Consider the following 12,946-nt stretch of genomic DNA (forward strand, 5'->3'; position numbering starts at 1 on the left):
GACTCACAAGCTGATAATTCAGACACTCACTAAACACGTCACACTTCCTTGAGAGCTACAGAAGCAGTGATCTGCCCGCACAGAGGAATGTTGGGTCAGCTTTTCTGTGAAGAAGCTTCCACTCTGTTTGGCTGACCAAGTCACAAACAGTTTTACCTACATGTAAACGAAATCGAACCCAGTGCCATGATGAAGGGTTTTATTGTTCAGAGCCAACAACTGGACCTCTGACTTGAACTTGCATGGGTTTGTTTTGGTTTCAAACTCAAGGTCTAACCGTCAGCACTTCTAAAGTGAGCACGTGTCTTGCGTCCAGTATACTGGACTTTCGGCATCTTCGAGGTCACAGGTACCGTCCGGTATACCGGACTTTCGGTCGTTAAAGGTTAAAGAGGTATGGAAAGGCACTTTTTGCATAAAATATTGTCTTTTTATTAGTTCCTGAAAATTTCGTTTTTAAAAAACAATTTTTCTTGAAATTCTTTAGAAAAAGTAACCACATGCATTTTAGCGACATAAGGTTTAAAGGGCTTTCCAGGACAGGGGTGGGATTTAAATACTCTTCGTGCCAGTCAAAGAGTTAATATCTGGTCATGAACCCCACAAGGGGCTTGACACCAAAACTTCTGACTGACTGACTGTCAGTCGCAATGTGACTTTGACTTTGACAGGTAAGATCTAAAAGTTTAAAAGTTTGTGACGATGGTACGAGCAGCAGTCCGTATATAATGCCTCCTATTTTTTTAATGAAAACTACAACAGATACAGAAAGCATAACAACACAGTTAAATAGAGCAAGATTTCAGCTACTTACTGTTATTTTTCCACATAATCACCACCATTTGTTATGTGTTTTTGCCAGCGATGAACAAGAGGCTGTATGCCATGCTCATAAAAGTCTGCACCAGCAGAGGCTAGCCACTTTCTTACAGCTGCAATGACAGCTTCGTTGTCTGGAAAATGTTCTCCATATAGTCCATCTCTCATAGGCCCAAAGAGATGGAAGTCTGAAGGTTCAAAATTGGGGCTATAAGGTGGATGTGGTAGGACAGTCCAGCCAAACTTTGAAATGTTCACGATGGTCAGCAAACTGGTATGGGGTCTAGCGTTATCATGCTGCAAGCAAAAGGTTGTCTGCTTGTCTGGCCTGACTCAGGAAATGCGGGCTTTCAGCTTAGTCAGCATCATCTTGTAGCATTCAGAATTGACAGTCTCACCATGCTCCAGGAAATCCAACAAAAATCACACGCCGCCTATCCCAAAAGACCGTGCACATCACTTTCCCTGCCGATGGCTGTGTCTTGAACGTCTTTTTTCTTGGGGAATCCAGATGTCGCAACTCCATGGACTGTCTTTTAGATTCTGGCTCATAGTAGTGACACCACGTCTCATCTCAGGTGACAATGCTGTACAGAAACTTGTCATTTTCAGCCTCAAACTGATGCAACAGGTCCCAGCGGACTTCCATTTGACGAGTTTTGTGGTCCTGTGTAAGCATCCGCAGGACTCACCTGGAACAAACTTTGTGATAATCCAGCTTCCCCAACATTGTTTACAATGAATTTACAGCCAATATTAAGCCATGTACACAGTTCCCTGGTTGGTATCTGCCAATCTGTATGGATGAGCTGATTGAGGCGCTGTTCATTGTGAGGAATAGTAGCTGAGCAGAGACGCCCAGGATGTGGTTTGTCATGCACTTCACTTTCGCCACTGTTGAAACACACTACACACCGCCTGACTATGCTGACATCAACTCATCTCCGTACACCTTTAGCAAGTGTCGATGGATGTCAAAGGGTGCAATCTGTTCGGCAGTGAGAAATTCAGTAACATATCTCTGTTTCATACACACTTCTATGTCAGACACCATTTTGGTATACTACTCTGCTGTCGCTATCTGTCATACGACAACCAAACTAACATTACATTGGCAGGAAGGTTCAACCTTTACTACAACACCACCAACATGCAGCTCAGACGTTACAGATTAACACAAAAAAATAGGAGGCATTATATACTAAGTGCCCTTTGTACACTGCTACAAGTATTATGTTTTTGGACATTACCCATCATTTTGTACATTTTTTAAAAAACCATCCTGTTTCTGTTTTTTTTTTAAACACAATCTTACAGGAACTGTCCAGTGATTGAGATTAGCTCTTTCTAAGGGGCCCAACTGAGTAGGTGAATTCCTTTCTCATCTGAAGAGGGAAACAGCTTCAGTTTCTGGAACATCATGTCCTCTATTATCTAGAATTCCCGATGATGGAAGAAATCGAAAAATCTAGTAATTCTGCGTGTCATCTACCATCCAGAACCCTTTAGAATCTACTTATTAATTGTATTTGTAATAATGATGAATTGCCTGAACATTGGAAGGAATCTATTACTGTACCACTGTACATGAAGGGTGATAAAACTGTCAGTAGTAATTATTGAGGAATAGCAGTGTTATCAAGTTCATACAGAATTACATTTATATCCTTCACTCAACACTAAATCCATATGTAGATGAAATCACTGGGGATCATCAGTACAGGTTTCTACATAACAAATCAACTACTGCTGAGACTTTTTATGTTTGCCACATACTGTAGAGAAAATTGGAGTACAATGAGACAGTGGATCAGATTTCAAAGACTTCAATAAAGCCTAATATTCAGTTAGGAGGGAAGCACTGTACAATATTCTGAATGAGTTCAGGGTATCCATGAAACTAGTTAGGCTGATTAAAACAAGTTCAACTGAAACCCATACTAAAGTCCATATAGATAAACATTTTTCTGTTATGTTCACTATTCACAATATTCTAAACCAAAGTGATACTTCTTGCCATTACTTCTTCCAACTCTGATTTTGATTATACCATTAGGAAGATCCAAAGAAATGTGGTGGGACTACAGCTGAATGGGACCCAGCTTCTGGCGATGTAAACATACTGCGAGATAACATAGATACCATAAGGAAAAACAAAGAATCTCTAACTGATGCTAGGAAATGGGTTGGTCTACAGGGAAACAGAGAGAAAACTTACTACATGTTGAATTCTTGCCACCAAAATGCAGGGCAAAATCATATAACATGACGGCTAATAGATCGCACAAGAATGCGGCAAAGTTGAAATATTTGGGAACAGTAACAAATTAAATTTGATTCATGAAGAAATTAAGAGAAGATTCATTTCAGGTAATGCTGCGACCACTTAGTTTGGGTCTAAAAATGTAGCAATTAAAATATAAATATCTGTAATTCCACCTGTAGTTTTGCGTGGGTGTGAAATTTGGTCATTCACATTAAGGGAACAAAGATTTAGAGTATCTGAGAAAAGAGTGCTGCGGAGAATATTTGGGCTGAAGAAGAAGGAAGTAACTAGTAGTTAAAAAAAAACATAATATCTTCATAAATTGTACTCTTTACCAAATCTAAGTAGAATGATCAAGTCAAGGGGGATGAGATTGGCAGGGTATGTAGCAAGCATGAGGGCGAAGTAAATCTATAAAGGGTTTTGATGGGAAAGCCAGAAGAAAAGAGAACACCAGGAAGATGTAGATATAGGTGGGAGAATATTAAGTTGGATCATAGAAATAGGTTAGGAGGTATGGACTGGATTGATCTGGCACAGAATAAGGACTGGTGGTATGATAATAAACCTTCAGGTTCCATAAAATGTTGGAAAATTCTTGAATAACCGAGCCACTAGTAGCTTCTCAAGGACTCATCTCTAAGGAATTACTTAGTTACCTATTTAATATCAAATTGAAGTGCATTTCTTTCACACACCTGGTTATACAACTGAAATGCCTTCTTCGTATAACCTAAGCGACCACACTCTCCAATGATCAGATTGTAGATGTAATGTTCTGGTTTCACACGATCATCTTTAAGCATTCGTGTTTCTAAAATATCAATAGCATCTGCCAGCTGAAACATACAATAAAATTAGGATTACATAGGAAATCTTTAAAATATTTGCTATCAGATTGCAATCTTTTACTTGAAATACCTTTTTGTTGCTGATGAAGTCTTTTATCATAGCTGCATACTGCTTATTGCTGAGTTGTTGTGATCTTGTAGGAACATACTCTAAATACATTTCTTCTTCTCTATCTCCCTCATCGCCTTCAATGGCTTCAAGTGGTGTTTCTTTGGTACACCGAAGGTTTCCAAATGTATTTGGATCATTCTGTGAGAAATCAATCCCTGTCTCTAAACGTCTTTTGGTACTAATTTGTGTACTCTGTGGTTGGCTAAAACACATTCCTTCTTGGTTATTTTTACAATTATTACTCTTCTCAGTTTTAAAAGTTTTATTATTGTTGTTGTCTTCTCTATGTAGCATGCTAAAAAGATGTGTTGTTGAAGATGTGGATAATGAAAAATTTCTAGTTGATAACATGTAGTTTGTATGTTGTTTGTACCTATTAGGTATAGAAAACACTTCAGCTATAAAGTGTTTATGCCATCTGCCAAGACAGCAAAGGACACGGCCTGATGACATGCTTGAAAATTCAAAGTATGCACTATTTCAATTACAGATTATCGTTGTCATTCTCTGAAGCAGTAGGAATATCATTCCAGTTGCAGCAGCTGTGTCCAAAGATACCTAAAAATTAAAATAACACATATAAAGATAAGAGACCCTGTTTAGGGAGCTTCTTATAACAAAAAAAGAGCATAGCAGCTTGGCACAAATGAAATAGCAAATTTCTAAAATACGTGGTATTAATATCTTTTACTGAAAAATTGGGACATCTGTTTATGCAGCTATATAACCCACAAGTTCTAGGAAACCTTTGTTTAAGATACTCAAATTTACTTTACGTAATTTGTTCAGACCTCGAATACTGTTATGAACTGAGAATAAATTGCTACCATACAGGGGGATATAGTGACACACCTCAAGGGCTATGTCCTGTAACCTACAACTGTAATGATTCATCAATGCATGGTGCATGCTTCTGAGAATAATTAACCTTCACTGTGCATCAGCTTTAACCCAGGGACACAAACCAGTTAGGCAGACGGTAGATATTCAGGTATGGCACAATGATTAGTAAGGGTTTATATGAGGTTACAGTATCTATTTATGCTAACTACAAAATTATACGACTGGGAATTGAATGGGGCAAGTGATCAAACTGACATTCTGTTTATTAACCTCAGCAGAAATTGTTATAGTATAATATAGAAATAAGTATTTTAACTGATTTGTGCTCTTTGAAACTTGAGGACTATAAAAGTATGCAGGAATATGTTAATGCCTACATGTCAATAAATCTTAGATTAGTCTCAATGGGCAAAAAAATAGAAGATGAGCTATTAGCCACTTTAACGTTAAAGGGTTTAACTGAAGAGTATTATCCCATGCATATGGCACTTGAAAATTCCAACGTGAGTTTGACTAGTGAGCACATTAAATCTAAGCTATTGCAAGGTACTGAATTTGGTAAAAATGCAAATTCAGAGTCAGCCTTTCTATCTCTATCTCTATCCAGAGATAAGTTCAAACGTAAACCACCAAAATGTCAAATTTGTGGTAAGCTATGCCATATAAACAAAAACTGTTGGTTTAAAGATAAGGATAAGGCAAACAATAATCATCACAACAATCAACACAACCAAAAATTTAAGGACAATCAGTCTTCTAAATCAGTTAATAGTACTGATGAAAATAAAGCAGGGATAGATTGAACACTGATTCTTACTTATCATTCGAGCCGCGTGGAAGTAACAAAAATAACAGAAATGTCTCTGCTACCGGCTGAATAACAAGTTAAGTGGTTTCCACACCTTGTGCGGCTGGAAGCACGGTATAGTCTGCTTCACATTTACGTTCCCTATTTAAAACAGGGGCTTTAAGTTAACTAAAGAAACCTATGTCTGTTAACCTTTGCGAAACGTAACATACTTAACCTACATCTGTTCCTTCTATTTCGATTCCTTAATCTCCTTCAGCAAATTCAGCAATACTACACACGCTTCACACTATGCCTACTCACCACGGAATACAAACGCGCTTACGTTCATACCGAGTACAGCACGGATTACTGAGTTACTGTTGCCAACGCCGACTTTGTGTACAATGTACCTGGTGCACAAATTTTGAATTATATCATCACTCAATAATTCTCAAATTCCACAAGCAGACGACGCCAAATATCTTGGCATGCACCTGGACAAAAGACTCACATGGCCAAAACATATCAAGACCAAACGCACGCAGCTCAGAACTAAATTCCACAAGATGTATTGGATGCTGGGACGCCATTCGGAGCTCTCAACAGAGAACAAGATCCTACTATATAAAACTACACTAAAACCGATATGGACCTATGGCATACCCTTATGGGGTACCGCTAGCAACTCCAACATCGAAATTCTTCAACGATTCGAAAATATGGTACTGCGTGTACTAGTTAACGCACCATGGTACGTACCAAACTTCGTCCTACACAAGGACCTGGGAATTCCAACAGTACGCGAGGAAATCACGCTCTCCAGTAAAAAATATCAGGCACGCCTCCGGAAGCACCCGAATTCCTTAGTGACGCACCTCTACGATGAAGAAGAAGTCAGGAGGCTTCACAGATTTAAACCGTCAGAACTTTTAACCAGATTTGCTGTCTAATTTTGTAAAACAATTAACTAGTTGACTATAATTACTTAAATTACATATAGAACGAGCAGGAGCGTAGGGTACATGGATGTGGTGGAAGCATTGCTTCCCTATAGAAAAGCAACCAAGAACATTTCTGGCAATTTTTCAATTTCAAAAAAATATTTCATACTTCAAAATATTAATTAATCTGAGAACATATATTACATATAATGAGAATATTGCAAGTTTTAATGTGTTACATAGACAATTTATCAGGATAGATCAGTTATTTTCTTCCAAAATGCAGGGAAATTTAAACTGCAACACCCGCGGAAGCAGCAGGTCTTTCGCTTCCACCCTCCCCTGGGTTAACTGGCTGACTCAATGTCAGTGTTGTGTGTAAGTGAGCTATGCGCTATGGTATGCTACCAGCTTCGTGCTTCCAGCAATGTTGTCAGATGTAAGGCACAGTTTGCAGTAGAATAATCTGTGACCTTGCAGTTAAGCGTGCTTACTAGAAATTCGCAGAACCAGGATAGGTTGTCATCACTGGCTTTGATGAACATTGAAAAGTCCTTCCTAAACAAACTGCAGTCCAAACCCATTTTTCTAGATGAGGTTATTGATCTGTTTGCCAAGAAAAACAGAAGAATCGAGCTGAATTATAAACAATAAAGTAAGCATTAATTATATTCCAGGTTCACAGCCCTCTCATTTGATGGCTATAAAATTGTGTTGATAATTATGTGTTATTTTAATATATTACCTTAAATATAGAATACATATTAAACTATTAGCTGTTTTCTTTTAAATAGAAGATAGAAACTATAGGGTATGTAGAAAAAATTTATATACANTCATCAGTAATCTGTCAGACGACAGGTCCACAGTCTCTTCCAAAACAGTTCCTCCAATTAATGCGATCTAGAGCTTTCTCCTTCATATGAGAATATCCTCTTCTGTCCCCAAGGTCATCCAGCATTTTCTTACGTCTTCTTCCTCGTCTTCTGGTCACTTCTATCCTCCTCTTTATCTTTCCTTCAAAAACTTCTTTTAGAAGGTATTTAATGCGTAAGATATGACCAATCTAATTAGCCTTCTGTTTTCTTATTTCGCGTAGGATATTCCTCTGCTCACTGACCATAAATTAACTCTTCTTCATTTCTCACATAATCGGTCCAACTGATCTTCTCCATCCTTCTCCAACACCACATTTCGAAACTTTCCAGAAATTTCTGATCTACTGCCCTAAGTGTCCATGTTTCGGCCCCATACAGAGCTATGCTCCAAATGTAGCATTTCACTAGTTTCTTCCTCAAATTTAAGTCCAGTTTGCCGGTAAAACGATTCTTCTTCTTGCTAAATGCACCTTTCGCCAAGGCAATCCTGGATTTAATTTCACACGTACACCTTCCATCATCTGTTAACAAGCTACCCAAATATTTAAAACACTTCACATTCTCCAGTTGTTTTTGATCTAGCTTTATTGTGACTGGGGTTGGTTGCTGAATTATATAACAGTAACGTAAACCTACCTCAATCAAATATTATTTAAGCTGCTGTCACCTGCTACTAAAACTAGTTAGAAAGAATACTGACACCGAACCTCAATCTAGCTTATAAATTGCATGTAACTACAGCCTTGAAAGGGAGTAGGGATAACTCAATCGGCATAGTCGGCTACGGGTCAGAAGAACCCAGGAATGGATGTTTGTTTTCCGGCAGGATTATGAAAATTTATCTTTCCCCTGAAGTCCAGACTGGCTCTGGTGCCCACCCGGCCAAGCCTGCGTTCTGTAAAATTGGCACCAGTGGCTGTAGCCCCTTCGGGGAAGCCGGAGTGGACATGAACACCACTCACCTCCATCTAGTGTCAAAGTCCACTTTCCCATATCTGTTCTTAGAGTGGTGCTTAACTTCACCTTTTCAAACTGAAAAGAGAGATGTTTTCTTAATTTATACAGGCAACTTTTAATTTTGCTATAGGTGAACAAAACACGCTGGCCACAAGAAGTTAGTAAAGTAAGCTGACAGAGTCTCTTGGCTTTACAGATAACCTTGGCTCACAACGACAGACCGGAACCGCTTTATTATTTAGTCATATCAATTACTACCTGTGGCTACATGCCATGGGTAGGTGTACAGAGTATAATCATGTTTGACAAGGGCTCATAACCTTTCTTGTACCATGGACCCCTTCTCAGAATGTTTTAAATACATTATANCCTTTTGCATTCCAATCAGCTGTGTCAGCAGATAAGGCAGACCGGCTGGAATGTTGCGTGTAGGTAGGCAAAGCGATCCTAGGCAGAGCCATCAAGTAGTAAACAGGACGTTGTGTTGGAGACTTTGTGAAGTTAAAATGCCATACACATTTCCCACTCAGGAATACGCCGATATGGTGTTTGTTTTGGGTGTATGTGATGGAAATGCGAGAGCCGCTGTCATAAGGAACAGAGCCCTCTGTTATTTTAGGATGTCATAGGGACCAAGCACTAAGCCCTCTTCTTATTTTAAGCTGTCAACATATATAAGCCAGCAAGCGCTCTGAGATTATCGCTAGCTGTCATAGTTGTTCATTAGCCACGAACTCTTAACATGCCAGGATATCTTATTAGTATTGGGTTCGTGGCAGAGTAAAGACACACAGCTATAATCCTGACAACCCTTCGACAGTATAAACAAAGCGCTAGTGAGCAGTACTTGCTAATTGAGAGGGAGGTAGAGGTTATTAATTTTTATGCTTATGACTGGGCCAAAGGAGTGGGAATAACAACACATTCCTTTGAGCCAATGCTGTATTCTACTTTGAATATAACCTTCCTGAGGGCAGGAGGCAGTCGACAGTCAACAGTCAGCAGCCAGCTGTGTAAGTCGTCTGTTCGACTCACTTAATAAATCTATCCTACCTTCTACAAGACCGGACTTTTGAGTTTTTCTCAATGCGATTGGACTTCGCTCCACTCCACATCCTGTTCGTCACCTGCAATTTCGTGGCAATCCGGTAAAACACACAACTACCGGCGATCCACGTAATTTTCGGACATACTCGTAAGAGATCTAAATTTGTTTGTATGGGACGACAAGACTGCTCCGTCCACCTACCACTTTGTCTTGCACGCCGAACCATACAACATGGTGGCAGCGAATTGGGATCTTGCCAAGACAACTTGAAATTGTCATTGTGAACGAACTCGTCAAGAAGACTGGTCACCTTCAAGATAAGGAGGAGTGACGACAACACCTGAAGGGAAGACGCTTCTTCGAGGAGAATCTTCTTCTAATCCAATCACTGAAAATCTGTGGGCTAGTAACTGGGGCTGGTGAAGATCGAACGTCATCCAACAACAACGGTGGGTCCTGCCACCGACAACGCGAGATCGCAGCTAGCTACTCCAGCAGAACGTCCAACAAAGTCCTGTGTCCATTGGCTTCCATCAACGTAGTAGGGACGCCGAGGCACGAACTACTGGCAGTCTGGTCGCAGCTTCTGTCACAAGACTCAGGCACCCTCTGGGGGGAGGACGGGGCACCATCCTCCATCACTACCGGACGAACTACAGAGCTTTGTACACCCTTCATTCTTGTAAGGTTAGTCAAGACCCTTTAATAGTTAACAATTGTGGAGGTTTAATAAGAAATGTTAGTAGAATTATTTTAAAATGGCTGATGAACAACTTAGGCAATTAATGAGAGATGCCACGGAGGCAGAGAGAATAGGAGAATACTGGACAGTAACTCATGCCGAGAAGTTACTGCGAACTTTTGATGGGAACCCTAAAGAGGTTCGGAATTTTATTTTAACTGTTGAATCAACATTGGAAATATTGAATGAAGTAAGAAAAGCGTCGTTTGTTAAATGTATTCTCGCACACATTGTGGGTGATGCAAAGTTTAAACTGAATAACAGAATTATTGATACGTGGGCAGATATTAAGCTTTGGAGGAAAATTACACTACAATGCGTACATTAGATTATACAGCCGGAATTTTGTTCACAGCCAGACAATTTCAAAGTGAGTCAGTCACGGAATGGAGCAATAGATTACTCAGTATTGCCAGAGAACTTAGTTTTGAGGTGAAAACAAGATTGATAAAATTAAGCCAAGATGATCACACATTAGATCAATTAAATTACCTGAGAGGAGGTAATGATGTTATTAATGAATTATTAAAAGGTACATTCGTGAATGGCTTAAAGGATGATAAAATTAAACATCTAGTAAAGAGTAGAAGGAGCAATGATGCCACCCTACTCCAATTGACTGAAACTGCCCCGAACGAGTAAAGTGAACTTAAATCGCAAAGATTTAGTTCTAATCAGAATTGGTTGACAGGTTCAACTCCTTGGCAATCAAGAGGTCAATGGCAGGTTCCCCAACCAAAGATTAAGCAGGAAATTATGGCCGTGACTGACGGTAGAAAATGTTTCCTTTGTAATCAAGCAGGGCACATAATGAAACAGTGTAAACAAAGGGTTACTTGTGAAAGATGTAATCGTAAAGATCATGAAACTCGCGATTGTAGAGCAAGGTTAGATGGCAGAGCTCCATCGCAATTACGCTATCCAAGAGATGGAAGCGGTGGCAGAGTTTTACCGCCGGAGGCTGGATCTAGGGGGAAAGTGAACAGTAATCCAAATGATAAAGGCACCCTGTTCCGGGGAAACTGTGTAGGACCATTTGAAGGGCAGTCACAAGTGGATCCTGTTGTTAATGATGAGTTTTATGTGAATAATTTTGACTGTCTCAAAGAGGGTAGCCTGTTGAATTTTTAAAAAAAAGTGCTAGCATCGACCACCCACTGGTATCATTCGAAGGTCAGTGAGATAGGTGTGGGGTCCCTTGTACTAGTTGATGGTTCCTCGAAATCACCCACGACGAGGTTTGGTGAGGTTTCGCAATTTGAGAATCAAAAGGAAGGATATACCCTGGGTCCTTACGAGATTCTTGTAACCAGTTCGCATCTCCGAACAGGACTAGGAGTGGCACTGATTGATACAGGTGCACAGGTATCACTCATAGCTAGAGCTGCGTTACATCCCAGATCCAAGGTTAGAAAAAATGATTTGTTTAAAATAAGTGGGATTACTGGTAATGCAATGAATAGCAGCGGAGAAGTTGATATTGATACTGAGCCGAGGTCAAGTGGGTCGGAGCCGAGATATAAGTTTAATACGTTTAAAGGTAATAGAATGAATATCGATGGAGAAGTCGATATTGATATTAATGATAATGGTCATCATTTATTTTATGTAGTCGACAAACTGCCTAGACAGTTTGATTTAATTTTGGGACAAGATTGGTTGATGAAGAACCATTTTATTGTTAAAATAGAAGTTATACCTGCTTTTTCAGAAAAGGTTGTTCAGCTTCCAACAAGAGAAAAAAGGTGTTAGGTTTCTAGATAGTCAAGAAATACAAGCTGGTGTTTTTGTAGCCAGATGTTTTACAGAATGTGCTAGCGGACAGATGACGTGTCTTGTAGTAAACACGACCCATACAAAGCAGGTAATAGAGCGAGTTCCTATTTTGACTAAACCTCCTAAAATAGAAATAGAGCAAGTAAAGAATGTAAAAGATGGAACACAATTACTAGATGAAAATTTAAGGTTGAGTCATATCCCAGAAGGAGGGGAAGACATTAAAGCGATCTGTCATGAGTTTATTGACATATTTCGTCTCCCGGGAGATAAGTTGACCGCAACCACAGCAGCACAACATTCCATCCCTACACCCTCCGTTCCAGAAGGGAGATGCATTACCCTAAAGAATTATAGACTAACAGATGCACATAGAGACGAAATTAAGAATCAGGTAGCGCAAATGTTAGATGGCGGTATCATACGACCGAGTAAGAGTGAATGGAACTTTCCACTCTTGGTTGTACCCAAAAAATTTGATGCTTCAAATAAAACGAAATGGAGGATATGTATTGACTTTCTAAGGTTAAATCACATCACCATTGGAGATAGTTACCCCTTGCCAAATATTCAAGACATATTGGATAAAGTCGGAAGAGCTAGGTATTTTTCTGCGCCTGATTGTGCGAGTGGATAACTTCAAGTTCCCATAAAACCTGAAGACATATGTAAAACTGCCTTTTCCACTCCAAATGGACATTACGAGTATACACGAATGCCTTTTGGATTAAAAGCAGCGCCTGCCACTTATCAGAGGATGATGAATACGGTGCTTAGGGATTCGTTAGGTGAAAAATGTATGGTGTACATGGATGACATAATTGTGATGGGAGAAACCCTTTCCGAACATAATGCAAAATTAAGAGAGGTATTTTCGCATTTGAGAAAGTGGAACATTAAAATAGAACCAGACAAATGTGAAT

General features: G+C 39.5%; 1 protein-coding gene across 2 annotated transcripts in view; it reads right to left on the bottom strand.

The window, feature by feature from the left end:
• Positions 1-6,004, bottom strand: part of LOC111864943 (pentatricopeptide repeat-containing protein 1, mitochondrial) — an 83,347-nt gene extending 77,343 nt beyond the window's left edge. The window contains exons 1-3 of one of the 2 annotated variants that reach the window (XM_023852580.2): positions 5,921-6,004; positions 4,007-4,606; positions 3,784-3,924 (exon numbers count right to left, since the gene is read on the bottom strand). In XM_023852580.2, the coding sequence (XP_023708348.1) occupies positions 3,784-3,924; positions 4,007-4,501 (636 nt within the window). In that variant the 5' untranslated portion in view covers positions 4,502-4,606; positions 5,921-6,004. Of the gene's footprint in view, positions 1-3,783; positions 3,925-4,006; positions 4,607-5,708; positions 5,728-5,920 lie in introns of those variants that run through there. The other variant, XM_033751629.1, reaches the window with a different exon arrangement.
• Positions 6,005-12,946: the final 6,942 nt, after the last annotated feature.

The sequence above is a fragment of the Cryptotermes secundus genome, unplaced genomic scaffold (genome assembly GCF_002891405.2).
Source record: "Cryptotermes secundus unplaced genomic scaffold, Csec_1.0 scaffold154, whole genome shotgun sequence".
NCBI lineage: Eukaryota > Metazoa > Arthropoda > Insecta > Blattodea > Kalotermitidae > Cryptotermes > Cryptotermes secundus.